This window comes from Cavia porcellus, unplaced genomic scaffold (assembly GCF_034190915.1).
Source record: "Cavia porcellus strain 051 isolate PalLab524CR breed Dunkin Hartley unplaced genomic scaffold, mCavPor4.1 scaffold_18, whole genome shotgun sequence".
Classification (NCBI taxonomy): Eukaryota; Metazoa; Chordata; class Mammalia; order Rodentia; family Caviidae; genus Cavia; species Cavia porcellus.
This window is the reverse complement of record NW_026947501.1, coordinates 71,200,934-71,215,530: the sequence shown is the minus strand read 5'-3', so window position 1 is coordinate 71,215,530 and position 14,597 is coordinate 71,200,934. Positions and strand designations below refer to the sequence as shown.

The following is a 14,597-nucleotide window of genomic DNA, read 5'->3' as shown; positions in this document are numbered from 1 at the left end:
AGCCACGCACTCATGCGTGGATGGATCCCCAATGAGTGTAGCTAGCTACCCCGCCTGTGGCCACCTCGGGACACGGGAGACTGTGGCGACGCCCTAGATCTGAGCCAAAACTTGGGCCAGGCCTATCCAGGGAGGGACACCACATAGGGAGGAGGAGCAGGTGGCGCCTGCCCTGGGCCTCGACGCCCAGCCTGCTGATGGGCATGACGCAGTATGCAGAGGCTGGGCCGGGACCTGGGGCGGCCTTGCTGCGCTGGTTCCCAAAGCTGGTTCTCTGAGGGAACCCCAGGAGCCACTGCTCACACAGAGCTGCCTCTGTCACCCTCTGTCACCCCCAGTCACCCGTGTTCCGGCACCGGACGCTGGAGAACTCTCCGGTCTCCAGCTGTGACACAAGTGACACCGAGGGCCCCTTACCCGTGAACAGTGCCGCCGTCCTAAGGAGGAGCCCGCCGGCCACAGGCAGCTCACCCTGCCGGGGCCATGTGCTTCGAAAGGCCAAGGTGCGTCCCTGTCCCCGCCAGGGTGTCCCGCCAGGGTGCGGCCGTGCCAGGCTTTTTCGCTGGGTTCCCACCTTGTCAGACTGTTTTTCTGGACCTGGGTTCTGGGAGCCAGAGAGACCAGGTCCCTGCAGTGCTGGCTTCGGCCTGGGCCTCCTGACCCCACAGGCCTGTCTCTTGGGGGAGTAGACACTGGGCCAGGTGGAGTGGACACTGGGCCAGGTGGCCCCCAGCCCCTGGCAGTGCTTAAGTGCCATGATTCCTCCAAAAAGAAAGAGCTGGAGCACGCACTTCTCTCCCCACCCCGCCCCAGGACATAATCCGATCCTGCCAGCTCCATCCCTGGTGCTTCCAGTCCGAGATCACTAACCGACAGGCAGTGCCTGATGCCAAAGTGAGGCCTCTCAGGCCTGTTGGCCACACGAGCCCTAGCTTCTCCCAGCAGACAGTTCCCAGCTATGTCTCCAACAGCTGGCTCTGCAGCTCTGGAGGAAGGGTGCCACCCCCAGGAGGTCGGGGAGCGGGTCACAGCCTTCTTGCCCCCTCGATAGGGTCTGACGCACAGCTTCAGGGCACGTGAGCTGGGCAGACATCCAGGTTTCTAGGGACAGGGACCTGACTGTGACCCTGAAATCTCTTCTCGCTGTGGGTCCGTCAGATTCGGTTCCTCCCAGGGTTCCTGGGGCAGGTTTCTAGCCTTGACGCTGTCTGGGTGGGTGAGTACTGTAAGTAGGGTTGCCAGGCCCCGGTGCTGGGTATGGAAGGTGCCCCATCCTGCCTTCCATGGTGGCCCAGCGCCCCCTCCTTCTGGTCCCGAAGACTAGGGTTGTGGTGCTGCGTGCCTGAAAGGTACCACTGGGGGTGATGTGGCTCTGCTTTCTCCAGGAATGGGAGCTGAAGAACGGAACATAGGAATGGAGGTGGCTCCAGCCCCAGGCAGAGACTGCACCCCGCCAGCTCCCAGGGTCTGCAACATGGTGCTCCCAGAGCAGCCACACAGGATATCCGAGGCTCTGCGACCGAGTCCTGCCATGCCACCCTTGCCCACTGCCAACCCGTCCGCCAAGCTGCAGAACGGTGCCCTTCTGAAGTTCACTCATGAGACCTCAGCTTCCTGTTCTCCTGTTAAAAACCCAGAAACAAAGACACTGAGCTGGAGTGGAGGATTCCTGTGGTCAGTGGACAAGCCGCGTCCCTCCAGCCAGCCAGACGGCTGCTTTCAGCAGGGCCTGCCCTCCACCCCCCAACCAGCAGACACCAGACGGGGGGACAGATGGACCCTGAGCCCTGGAACAGCCTGGTCACTGCCCACACCTCTCCAGGCTCCCAGCTGCGGCCATGTGACGTCAGGGTCGCCTCGTGGCCACCTCACGGGCTGAAGATGGGTGGCCACAGTGAGCGTGTCCTGAGCACAGTGTATCCAGCCCTCCCTGCCCTCAGCATCAGCGGGGCAGGCAGGCAGGCACATCTGGTGCTATGTCCCCACCTCACTGCTTTTCCCTGGGGCGTGGAGAGTCAACGGCGTTTTTAGAAGAAACCTCTCTGCCTGTTTCACTTAGGCCCCATCTCCAGCGCTCCTGGTCCTGTTTCCTTGATCTGTCTGCCTGTGACAGGCTTCGGGTGCTATGTTTTGCCACATTGGGCTGGAGCGGGCCTGGTACCAGAGGCCGGATCTGCAGGCTGGAGACATGCGGAGTCTGGGAGCCAGAGCGCCTGGTCTGCACCCTGAGGCGTGGACACGTGGCCCCGCCTCACTGCCCACTGCGCAGTGTTCCGGAGGAGGCAGACGGCGCTGGCCAGCAGCTTCTGGGGGAGGAGCTGTGGGCCTCCGAGGCGCCGTCCAGAAAGATGCAGCACCGGACCCGCTGGGCGATGGCTCGGCCGCTCACTGGCTGTGCTGCGGGAGCTTCTTGCCCCCAGCCCAGAGGTGCCCCTCATGGCTCAAGGCATCGCCAGCACTTCCACAGGCCTCAGGCAGGGCCCATCCTCCACACTTGGGGTCCCAAGGAGCTGTCTGGTTCACTTTCGGAGCAGGAAGATCGTCTGGGACATGAGAAACTTTTCCAGCAAGGACCGGGGCTGCTGCCCTGGCCCCTGGCCCCTGGCCCCTGGCTCCTGGCCTGTGAATGCATTGAGAAGCCATGGCCTGGGTGTCCATGAGGCACCAGGCCTTGCCCCGGGGCTGCCACCTGGTCACACCAGCACCCACTGCCACTCCCTCTGGGTTTCCAGCCATCACAGGAAGTTTCGGCCACTTCATCCCATAGAAAATGAGATTTGTGTAAAGGGAAGAAATCTGTAGACCGGAAGTTCTTGCTGTGTTTGGGCCTAATCCATAAAGTCCTCAATGCCAGGCTTGCAGGCTGATCTGACCGGCAGCCACTGGTCGAGCTGCTGCTGGTTCCTGTCCCCTCCCAGAGGAGGGGCAGGCATCACCCTCAGGTCCAGGTGGACGTCCCGGCCTGGAGCAGGCACGTAGCGAGGTGGGCAGGGACAGCACCACAGGCAGCCCGCTGTGCCTGCAGACCCTGTGGCTCTGGGTACACTGGCAGGGCTGAGGTGGGGCCGGCTCTGGGCCTGGGCTTGATGTTCGAGGATTGAAGCTTTGACACCCTCTTTTCTTCCTTTTTTCTTTTTTTTGGGGCGTGGCACCAGGGATTAAACTCACAACTTTGCGCTTGCCAGGCGGGCGCCGTGCTGCTGACTGTGCCCCTGGCCCTGTCACTCACTTTTGCTTTGAAGGAAGCTGCAAAGCGGAGTGAGCCCAGCAGCTTCCCGGGCGTCCACAGAGGGCCCCAAGGAATGCAGACTCCCAGCTCGGGCCCTGGGCCCTGTGGGCCCTGCTGGTCCCAGATCTGACCAGAAAGTCAATTTAAAACATTTGTTTCAAAGTAAGTTATTTATTTGTATATGTCCCATAAGTGTAGCTTTAATTTATACCTGTACATAGTAGACACGCAGAGACATCTGGTCCTGCTCTGGAGGGGTCTCCCTTTGTCACATGTCAGCATGTCCCACCAGTGACCACGGCCCTGGGATAGCACAGGACCCCTAGTCCTCAGGACTGCAGCCGGGCCAGGTGGCAGAGGGCTGACTGGCCCTTCCTGCCGGGTATAGGGCAGCTGCCCTGGGTCCAGTGTCATTAAAGTGTTACCTGTCACCTCCATAGGTCCCGGTGCTCACAGAGGTGGCCCCACAGTGAGGAGGCCATCTGGGGGGAGGGACAACCCAGCACAGGTCAGGGAGGCCTTCCTGCCACCATGAGGCCACTGCATTCCCCCCCTTGCCTGGCCGTAGCTGCTAGGTGAGATGTTACGGTCCTCAGAGTCCCTGCTGTGTGATCCGAGGTGTCTGTAGTCCCTGCATGGAGACTGCCACTCGGGTCACAGGGCTCATTTCTGTACCCACCTTGGTACAAGTGCCAGCCTCACTGTCACCTGCCTCAAGAGGCAGCACTCCACTGGTGCCCAGGTGCTGGTACAGGCATCCAGAACCTCCCAGAACCCTCCCCGTCCCCACGATGCCACTCTGCTGTTCCTGGGAATCCTCACCCCATCCTGCCTACCCCGGGCTGCCTGGCCCTGGCGCACATTGTCTGGCTGTTTCTGAACAACGTCACTGACCCGAGGGGTGGAATCCACCACTCTGCAGACTGCACGGAGCCCACGTCCTGGGCTGCCCCCCGGGGGACTATGCCACACACCCTTAGAACCGTGCTGGCACCCGCAAGGTGGGACTGGGGCTCCTCTATGACACCCCACGTGCTCCCCCTGCAGCCAACAGGGCGTCCCCGGGTGCCTGAGGGCATAGCAACTCTAAAATGGCCAACGGTGGCCTTCCCTTCGTGTTTCTGTGTAATTTTTATCAGGAAGAATAATTTTAGACGCATGCCGTGATTAGAGCTGGGGTCCTGTCCCAGCCCCACGGCGGGCCCGGTTCATACTGTGAAAACCGCCGCCGGGGGCTGTATGCGAGGGTGGGGAGCACTGTCCTGGCCCCCAAGACTTCCGTGCCAGCTCTGCCAGCCTGAGGAGTGTCACAGCAGGAGGCTCTCCGAGGCCTCTGGAGATCGGAGCTCTGGGACCAAAGGCGTCTTTACCCGGAAGGAGCCGCCTTGCGTTCATCACTGGCTTTCGCCCTGCAGCGCCGATTCACTGGCTGCAGCCGCCCATTGTAAAGTGTTTCCTATGAAGAATGTAATTATTGCCTTACTGTATTTTTTGAAAACTAAAGTCATATTTAAAATTCTCTTTGCAACAGGCGAAGAAGCAGGACAGGAGTTTTTTTTAATTAAACCTGTTGTCTGTGCCCGTTTGAAGCAACTGTAAATACGTTTTCTCTGTGTCTCTATTTAAGTTGTAAAGTAAGACCCAAACCCGTAAAGAAGAAGACTTGTGAGGAGCCCCGGGTCCGGCCCCTGCCCCATTTTGTAAGCCCTGTACCTGAACCCTCTGCATTCCGGGTTGAGTTCCCTGCTGTGTCCTGCGGTGTAGCCCCTGACCGGCGCCCTCTGGCGTGACGCGAGTGTACAGTTAATAAAACGCTCTGACCGGGCCCAGTGTCCCTCCCTGGCTCTCGATGCACATGGATGTCGTCGCGGGCCTCGTGGCCCCTGGGGTCATGGTCACAGGGTAGGGTTGGTCGTGGAGGAGCTATAATGTTTGGGACTTTTTAGTTCACACACACAATTGGGCTACTGTGGCAGCACCTGCACACAGGCAGGAAGGTGGACATGGGCTGATGATGAGAGGACCCAGAAGGTGACCCCTGGGGTGCTAGGGGAGGGGGCAGCTAGCTTTGAGGGCATTGGGTAGGGTTTGTAGCAGGGTGCAGGTTATTTGAGCCAGGTTGTGGGGTTTAAGTAGGAGTTCAACAAGGAGAGAAGGGGAGGCACCAGTGCAAGGAACCAGCCGCCACAGAGGTTGGGAAGGGGGTGAGCGGCACAGGCCAAGGGGTGGCTGAGTGTGGCCAGCAACGGGGCCACAGAGAGGCAGGAAGGTGGTGGAGTCGAGGGCAGATCAGAAAGGGAGGTGACTGGGCCTCCATAGGCGCATGCGCTGGCTAGGTGACGGGTGGAAATGCAGTTGAGAGAGGTAAGGACCCCATCGGGCCCCAATGATCCTGAGCAAACCCTGCTTGAACCATGCAGTCAGCCACCTGAGCACCAGGGCATGTGCTCTTCCCTGGAAGAGCTGCCCAGAGAGGGACACAGCAGGTGACCCAGCAGGTGTGCAGTCTGGGCATTGAGCCCGGAGGCCTGCGGGATGGACGTCCTGGACCACAGGAGGAGAACGTGCAGCCCTGGGCCCCACTGGTGACCCTCCCCATCCCCCTCCTGCAGGAGAAATGGGCACACGTGAGGGCTGCCATGGGAGTGAAAATGCCAGCGACAACTCGGCCAGCGCCATGCAGACCCAGCAGAAGGGAGCCTCAGACCTCCCGCACCAGTGTCCGCGTCCACCCAGGGAGGCTCCTGTCCTCCATTCTTGGGACCTCACAGCACACTGACCAGGAGGCCCCAGGGACAGGTGCCCGGCACAGCTCCAGGTTTCTTCACTTAGAGGTTGGGCGAGCGGGAGCCAAACCTGGGCGTCCTGCGCACTGGACCAGCCCTCTGCCTCCGAGCTGGCTGGCAGCCAGCCCCAGCTGGTTATTGTTTAATTTCACTTCAATTTTTATTTTATTTTGTACAGCATCCTAGTAAGTTGCCCAGGCTTGGTCCTGAGATCCTCCCGCCTCAGCATCCCACAAGGATGAGCCACCATGCCTAGCCACCCAACCTCTCTCCTCTTGATTTCTGGGCTGCCCATGTGGGTATCATCAGGGGTCCCACATGGCTCAAGCGGAAGCCTACCACCGTGTCGCTGACCCCAGCCACTGCTGTGGCCACTTCTGTTTATTGTCAGGACTAAGGGACAAGGACGGCAGTGCTGAGGATGGCAGTGCCCTCAAGGTGACTTGTCCAGACCTTGCAGTTTTCTGCCCCTTTCCTTGACACTGACCATCGCTGGTACAGCTCTGAGCCCCAGCAGGAGGCTGCTGAGCCTTTGGGGCAAAATTGGAGCCCTGAAGTGGCCTCAGTTTTAGCTAAAAGCCACATCCCCTTTCCCTGCACCTCCCTGTGAGTGGGGTGTCCACACAGGCCCCGGCCGCGGCTGGGCACGTGGTGCCATGCAGGGACTGCAGAGCCAGCTGCAGCATCTCTTCGTCTCACTGCGTGGACCCCTTCCTGGGCTCTCTAGGGCCTCTGTGTCCTGTGCTCGGTGTCTCTGGGCCCCAGTGTCCTACAGGGTCATCAGGCAGGCTCCAGAAGGAGGAAGGTGGAGCCATGAAGCTCCTCGTCACCCCGGGGCCTGTTCCCCAGGAGAAGATGCCCCCAGGGCTGGGCATGCCCCTGGGTAGGGACATTGACAGGGGTCACACTCAGGGCTCTGGCTTCCTCCATCCTAGAAGTAGAGCAGGAGGCCAGAACCCAGGACTGCAGCCCTCTGCCCATTGCCCTGCCCTGCTGTCCCTGCCCTGCTGTCCTGCACACATCCTCATCCTACCCTGCCAGCCCAGTGCCAACCTGGCCTCCGCTGCCCAGGTTTCAGGCACCTGGCCTCAGGCTGGGTCTCGATGGCCACCACCGTTCTCCTGTGGTCTGGGGCCTCCTAGGCTCCCACCCAGGTCCAGCTGCACGACTAAAGCTCCGTGCCATGCACAGGACCCAGCCTGACACTACCCAGCAACCCACAAGAGGTCAAAGGCTCCTGTGAGATTTCCAGGGTGCACACCAGCTTATGTGTGTGAGCACGTGCTGGTACCGAGGTATGCTCAGGAGTGCTTGTGCGCATGTGCACAGGATGTCACTTCCATCCCCACCCCAAGCTCTCATTCCCACACCACTGGGGACCTGCCTTGGGGGGTTCCCCAGAGCCCCCTGCACTCCAGGGGTGCGCGTGCATGCAGGGAGACACAGAGACCTTCATGAGAAGACAGGAGCTGGTCACACTCGTTTAATCTTTGTTAAAAGCAACACAAATGATTTATTGATTTTTAAAAAGGAAAAATAGGAACAGAGGCCTGGCCTCTGTTCTGTGCATATACCATGTGTGGGGCCCGTTGGGTTGCAGGACGCAATGACCACCACCTTCGGGCCCAGCGCCTGCCTTGGTGCCTGCAGGTGACTGGGCCTTGGGGCACACATGCTCCTGTGACCAGCTGCGAGGCCATGAGCCTAAGTAGTGATCGCCTCTACAGTTACGGAGAGGGGGCGATAGGTTATGTCAGGTGACACCTCATTCCCAGGGTCTTAGGGCCACACACCCAAGATATTCTGACCAGAAATAATAACATAAAATACGAGGGGTATGCAATAACTAGGGAGGCTCCAGCACGCATGGCTGCAGACGTGGAGCTGAGTGGCAGGGAAGGGCCAGGCCCGGGCTGGCCCCGCAGGCACCGGGAGGTGGGCTGCTCCGAGCTGGCCGAACCGGGACTGCGCTTGGGGCGTCCTGCAATAAGGCAGGACAGGCAGATGCCAGCAGGAGGCAAGTCCCACACAGGTGTCCAGAGAGAGGCGGGCGGGCCAGGGGTCCAGGGTGGGCAGTGGCAGGAGTGGTGTTGGTGCGGCCGGGCTGGGGGCCCCTGTCCCTGAGTCCCATCTGTGACCTGGCCTAGATGCCAGGGGCCACCCCCAAGGCAAAGACAAGTACCCCGCATGGCCTGGTGTGAAAGCCTGTCCCCAGGTGCCCCCAGGCCTGCGGCTCCCTTGAGAAGACGATGCCAGCCTGGTACCAGCTGGGCAGAGCCGGGGCTGGAGGAGGTGGGCGGGAGGAGGGGGAAGAGGACGCTGACTCCATCTCAAGGCAAAAGGTGAAGGCCCCGCTATCCGCATCCCTGCCTGGCAGTCTACATTGCTGAGGCGGTCTGCTTGAGCCTCAGAGGCCTGGTTCTGGGGCCACCTTTGCTACCATCTCCCTGGGAAAGTCACCACTCTCCCCAAGAGGGGCCTGCTCTTGGGGGCCACCCGCTCTGCTCCCATCTTGGATGACTCTACAGGACCCCTGAGCCATGAGTTGTACAGAGAACTGAGTGCAGGGTGTGGGCGGCGAGCTGGGTGGCCAGGCTCTGGGAGGGCGCTGCCTGTTGGCAGGAGCAGGAACTACAGGCAGGGGTCCCTTCACTGAGGCCCCAAGCCCCAAGCTGGGAAAGCGGGTTGAACCCCAAAAAGGGACCACAGGGTGCCCTGGAAAACAGGGTTCCCGAGAATGTGACTGGTGGAGCCACCCAGATGGCACTGCCCGGCCCTACTAACAAAAAGATAGCGGAAGCCCCAGCACGAGCAGCCTCCGGAGAGGGTTTACACTCTCTGCAGTTACAGAGGGGCAGAGGTGGCAGGCCTGGGGGCCGCCCAGCCTGCAGGCTGCGGGGCTCTGGGGTGCCCTCTGCAGGGACAGGGATGCAGACCTGGCATGGGGCGGATGGGAGTGGTCAGGGCAGTTGTGTGCAGGCCACAGGGCCTACATACCCCAGGGTGGGGTGGGGTCCCTGGACTGCTGCAGGGCTGGGGCTTGGCTCCTGAGCCTCCGTGGTCTGGGTGGGTGTGGGCTGAACAGGGAGGAGGTCTGTCCCTGTGGGGGCCACTGGCAGAGGTGGCCTCCCGGGAGGTCTCGGGACGTGGCTCCAGAGGCAGGAGTGGTCTGTGCCCTGCGGGTGGGCGGTGGGGGGCGTGCATTGGCCGGGCATCAGCTCACCAGGTAGCTGTGCATCTCACGGGAGTTGATGCTCAGGACCACGCCTGAGTGGTTGCCTAGGAACAGAAGAGATACATGAGCAGAGGCCGATGGGCTGGGGACCACTTGGGGGCCTTGTGGGGACGCGGCAGTAGCCTTGGCCACACATCAAGCCAGCAGCGTGCAGTGCACCCACAGTTCCTGCACCCCGTGCTGTGCGGTGGTGGGGTCCCTGTTTCCCAGGGTGACCGAACAGGGGGCAGCGTGCCCAGTGCTGACACAAGCGGTGGACCCAGAGGAGGGCTGACGGGTGGGGTCGTGCCACTGACCTGCCACAGGCAGCAAGGGGTGGTGGGAGGGGCTGAGGCTCCGCCCCCTCCTGGCAGGGGCTGCTGCAGGGAGAGAGGGTGGCGGGGACCTTCACAGACTGGTCACCCGGAGGCCCAGCAGGGGATATGCGGGGAGCCAGGGACAAGGAGGTCCTGGGGCTGAGTTGCTCCAAGGAATGCATCCCCACCCTAGTTTGTGGGACAGTGGCCGAGGGCCTGGCACTGCCAGGGCTGTGACAGCCAGGTCCAGACAGGAGCTGGGCTGTCCATGCAGGTGAGTACCTGGCAAGACCCTCACCACACCGACTCTGTGCCACCATCTGACAAAGGGTCACTGCAGAGGCCCCTCGGGAGGACATCTATGGGTGACGCCTGGTGCACATGAACGTGGGTCAGGATCCCAGCAGACTCTTGTTATTTTAGGGGCTTAAAAGCCAAGCTCCTGTTTCCATGGGACCCCACGGTCTTCCCTGGCAAGGGTGTGACCCTGTGACCCTGCCTGCAGTGGGGCAAGACCACCTCTGTCCCCGGGTGCAGACACCTTGAGGATCTCTGAGGTGTGCAGGACACCTAGAAGCCTGCAGAGGCGTGCACAGAATGAGTCTCGGTTTCCTGTCTGAGAAGTGTGCACAGCGCCCGAGTCTGCTCCTTGGAGTAGATTACAGCCAGAAGTGCTGAGCTTGGGGCCAGTAAAGTCTGGTGTCTTGGGCTCCAGCAATGGGCTGGCAGATGTAGGTGGACCAGGGACCCCCAGCATGGCTGGGGGTAGGTGGCAGGGCACAGATGGGGACAGGGTGCCCCCAAAGCACTCGAGAGAGCTGGCCCCAGGCTTGGGGCCAGGCTGATCCAGTCCCCTAGGACAGCGAGGAGGCCCGAGGTGAGGGGCAGAGCCTTTCTGAGCATCACTGTTCTTGGTCCACCAATGAAGGCCACGGTTTCTACCTTGAGTAGTTCTGGGGACCTAATGGAGGCAGGGTGGGTGTGGCTTTTAAAGTTGAGTCAGGGACAGCAAGAACCTGTCTTGACAAGGGTTTGGGTCCTGTGCTCTGCCCTGGTGGCCATAGCCATTGCATGGACAGGTGGGGCAGAGAGCAGGAACTGGGCAAACTGGGCCGGGATAGGCAGACCTACTGGGAACTCCTCCTGTGCCTGTGTCCTCCTGGGGCTGCTGATGCCCTGGCACAGCAACAGTGCTCCCCACGGCCGGTCCTGACTGCAGCGGAGCCCCAAGCTCTTCAGCTGAGCCTCACTCGGGTCTCCCCCATCAGCAGGCAGAGGGTGGCACCGCCAGCACCAGAGGGCAACCTGCCCCTAGCGTTGGGGAGGGTGAATTCTGGGGGTGCCTTGTTCTGCCAGCAAGACCTGGCTCCAGGGCATGAGCCCATCTTGCTGCAGCCGATTCCCTATCTGCTGGAGCTCCCACATCAGGCCACAGTGGCCTCGTGTAGGTGTTCGGGTGGCATGGACAGGACCAGGCTGCCCGCCTGTGCCAACCTCGGGCACTGAGGCTGTGAGCCAGCTGCAGACGACAGCGCTCTGCCTGGAAACAGAGCAGGAGGCTGAGAGCAGGTGGTGTGGCCAAGGAGGCTGACCAGTGCTGACTCCCAGCCATGGCCAGGAGGATGGGGGACGGCGGAGGTGAGGCCGCTGTGCGTGTGCACGTGTGACACCCACAGATGGACACCTGGACTCTCCATGGAGATCTCTCTGCCTCTGCAGCCCAAGCAGGCTGGATGCACCTCCTGGCACGGCACCCGGTGCTCCACCCCCTCAGGCGTGCCATCAGCCCGGAGGCCCCGTGCCCTCACCCTGCACGGTGGCCTGTGCATCCTCGCCATGGCTCACAGGGCTCGTCATCTCCTGCTCCTTCTCGTTGTGCATCTGCGCGTACACCGTCCTGCCTGGGCGTTTCCTGCGGGCAGAGGGCGCTCAGCCCCGGCAGGGGCCCCAGCCGGCCTGGCTCTCGTCTCACTCCGTCCCGCCTGGGCCTAGAGCCAGGGCCATGAGGACCTGGTGTTGATGCTCCTGTATCTCCTACAGCCTGGCAGCTTGGGGACGGTGACCCAGCACTTCAGAAGGACTCAGGGCCACTCAGGGTCCAATGGGCAGCAGCAGCTCTGTCCTCTCCTCCCCCCAGACCTTTCACACCTGCGCCTCCTCTCGTCCTCCTCTCCCCCTCCCCAGCCCCTTTCACAGATGAAGACACTAAGGCTCAGAGATGGAGGGCGTGGCGCTCCCATAGGGTCTGCACCAAGTGGGAGCAAAGCATCCCCGGCTCCCCAGCCCTGGAGTGCTCCGGTCCCCGGGATGTGGGGGTCTGGGGTTTTATGGGGCCCGAGGCCTCCTTAGTGTGGAGTGCAGGTTGGCCCCCCACCCAGCTAGCCAAATGCACACTCAGGACCAGAGCCCCGAGGGCTCGCACGGGGCCATGGCTGTGCAGTGGAGCAGCCGAGGGGGTGATTCTGGCTGGCACTTGGTGGGGGCTGTGTTCTTCACTCAGGAGGGGCTCTGCGGGGTGACTTAAGTTTGAGGGGCCTACAGGACACCCAGGTGGGCCTGTCAGGGAGCCAGAGCCTCCCCCAGTATGGAAATCAGGCCACACTGGGATCCTGCTGCAGTGGCTCTGCAGCAAACTCCTGTGTATCCTTCAGGATCCCACTGAGAAATCCCCTCCTCGGGAACAAGCTCCCAGGTGGAGCTGAGTTAGCACTGTGTCCTGTGTGGCGGCTACATGAATTGCTATGGCAATCAAGACCAGAAGCACAGAATGGGTGGGAGAGGACCCGTGGAGGAGTGACAGCTGTGCAGGTCCAGGACGAGGGCCCTAGAGGAGTGTTCTGGACTCAGACAGGTGTAAGAGAAGGGCAGCAGTACCCTCCCCGGTCCCCGACGGGGCTCTGGTGGGGTGAGCCACCGTCCCCTAGAGGCGGCTCAGCAGGGTCAGCAGGGACCCAAGGTCCAGCTGTGGTCAGTGTGGCAAGCACTCCGGTGACTCTGCACAGGGGTTCTCTCCTGTGGCTTCAGGGCGTCCCACATTGGCAGGAGCCCCAGCCGGGTTCCCGCTGCCCCAGTGGGCAGGGAGCCCCTCGGGAAGAGGTGTAGCAGCTGTCCTAGCCCACAGACAGAGCCGTCCCAAGCGGCCCCCCCACAGGCCTCCTCTCCACCCAGCCCTGCCCCGAGCCGCCCAGCGCCAGCGGAGCGGAGGTCTTGCCTTTTGAACTTGTAGAGGATGATCGCGCCCACTGCAAAGAGCCCCACGACGAAGAGGACCACCACGGCCCAGTAGCCACCGCCGCCACCCAGGCTCTGTGACCCTGCAAGCAAAGCGGGCAGGGCTCCGGGATCAGCCTGTCCTGTCCCCACCCCGGCCCGGGGGAGGCTGCTTCCCAGCGTCCAGACCAAAGAGGGCAGCGGGTCGAGAGGGACAAGAAGCGCCGCGTGGCCTTTTGGGGAACTGGGCACCTGGCATGGACTCAGTGTGCAGCCTCATCCTGCAGAGGGGACCCAGTGGTCCACCGGGGAGCTGCCTGTCCCCAGGGGCCGTGCGTGTCCCAAGGGGGCTGCACAAATGAGCAGGGCTACACTGGAGGGAGGGCAGAACGGAGCTGTGGGGGTCCCTGGGCCCCGTGTGACCCGGGAGGGACCGTGAGGCCCCCTTGCCACCCCAGGCAGGGCAACAGGGCTGAGCCCAGAAGAGCGCGGGGTTGGGGTGCTCACCTGTGTCCGTGTCCCTCAGGGCCACCTGGACGCGCAGCCCGCCCTGGAGGAGGAAGCTGATCTTCTGGGCGTTCAGTGCCTGCCGGATGGCCGTGAGCCTCTGAAAGGAGAGCAGGGAAGGTGGTCTGGGGACGTCCCCTGTGAGCTGGGTGGCAACCGGGCAGCCAGTGATCACCAGGAACCAAGGAACTCAGAGGTGACCCTGCCTGGGCCACACAAGCCTCAGGATGGAGACCAGGAAGAGGCTGAGGCAGGCAGGTAGGAGACTGGGGGGTGAGGGCCCTGAAGTGGGGTGTGGCCCCAGAAAAGTGGCAGCCGTGCTGGCCCCAAGAGTCTCCTGGGATCCAAGTGACACAGCAAACCCCAGGCCACCTCCAACCGACCTGTTTTCATATTTCTAGGTTCTCCTAGACGGACCTCAGAGCCCTCAGGCTCTGTGATGGCCACAGCTGGGGCCGCCTGGGATGCCGGCTCTTGGCCTCTGTGGGGGACAGGGCAGGACCCTGCTTACGCGCCCCCAGTGCCCCCAGTCACCATTATGGGGGCGACTCCTCAGGGCTCATGCCGTTGCACAAGTGCATGCAAAGGGTCTGAGGGTGAGCAGGGATGCTGTGTCCAGCTGTCCCCAAGGCCCTCTCTGCACAGGACACCTCGGGGAGGACAGCAACAGCTCTGCTTCTGCCGGTTCAGGGGCAGCCTGGTGGGCACTCGGGATTCCCAGGCCAGTTCCTGCTCATGGTGAAGGGGGTTCCTGGGCCTGGGGCAGGGGTGACCGCCATCCCCACGCCGTGGCAGAGACCCACAGTGCAAAGTGCTCCCCTCCTCTACACCCTGCCGGCCCTCTGGTCACCTCTGACGCTGGCCACCGAGGAGAGGAGCAGGTGGCGTCTGGCTGCACTTGAATCTGCACTTCCCTGCGATCATGGGGTCCTGTTCCACTTCTCTGAGGAAGCGGCCACGCAGGCCCCGCGCCAGTCTTTGCACAGGGCAGCCCGTCCACTTGCTAACCAGTCGCACGTGCTCCCCTTGGGGTTTCGGCCTCACCCCTCAACAGATGTCTGGTTAGCAGAGGTTCCCTCCCATCCCCTGGCCGCCACTTCACCCTATTTCTGCAAACACCTCTGTCTGGAGAAAGCCACCCACCAGCATCTGCTGTGCACCCTGGATTTGGGGCTCAGCTCTGAAGTATCTCTGGGGAGTTGCCCAGTTCCTCTCCCGCCACAGCTTTGCAGTTTGCTTGAGCTTCTGGCCCAGTTGGGTTGATTTCTGGGCATGATGTGAGCTGAGGACGGCTCCGTTCTCCACGCAGGGACTCTGCTTCCCCAAACACACGC

The 14,597-nt window shown here is 62.0% G+C and overlaps 2 protein-coding genes across 13 annotated transcripts in view; one reads left to right on the top strand and one right to left on the bottom strand.

Annotated features, from left to right (window-relative positions):
- Positions 1-5,054, top strand: part of Afap1 (actin filament associated protein 1) — a 101,623-nt gene extending 96,569 nt beyond the window's left edge. For 7 of the 8 annotated variants that reach the window (XM_023566827.2, XM_063230223.1, XM_063230226.1 and 4 more), the window contains 2 exons: positions 339-503; positions 1,386-5,054. In XM_023566827.2, coding sequence (XP_023422595.1) covers positions 339-503; positions 1,386-1,412 — 192 coding nt within the window. In that variant the 3' untranslated portion in view covers positions 1,413-5,054. The remainder of the gene's footprint in view (positions 1-338; positions 504-1,385) is intronic. The other variant, XM_063230225.1, reaches the window with a different exon arrangement.
- Positions 5,055-7,483: 2,429 nt separating this feature from the next.
- Positions 7,484-14,597, bottom strand: part of Sorcs2 (sortilin related VPS10 domain containing receptor 2) — a 287,015-nt gene continuing 279,901 nt past the window's right edge. For 2 of the 5 annotated variants that reach the window (XM_063230214.1, XM_063230218.1), the window contains exons 24-28: positions 13,264-13,363; positions 12,758-12,860; positions 11,355-11,534; positions 9,547-9,609; positions 7,484-9,294 (exon numbers count right to left, since the gene is read on the bottom strand). In XM_063230214.1, coding sequence (XP_063086284.1) covers positions 9,255-9,294; positions 9,547-9,609; positions 11,355-11,534; positions 12,758-12,860; positions 13,264-13,363 — 486 coding nt within the window. In that variant the 3' untranslated portion in view covers positions 7,484-9,254. The remainder of the gene's footprint in view (positions 9,295-9,546; positions 9,610-11,354; positions 11,535-12,757; positions 12,861-13,263; positions 13,364-14,597) is intronic. The other 3 variants (XM_063230215.1, XM_063230216.1, XM_063230217.1) reach the window with 3 other exon arrangements.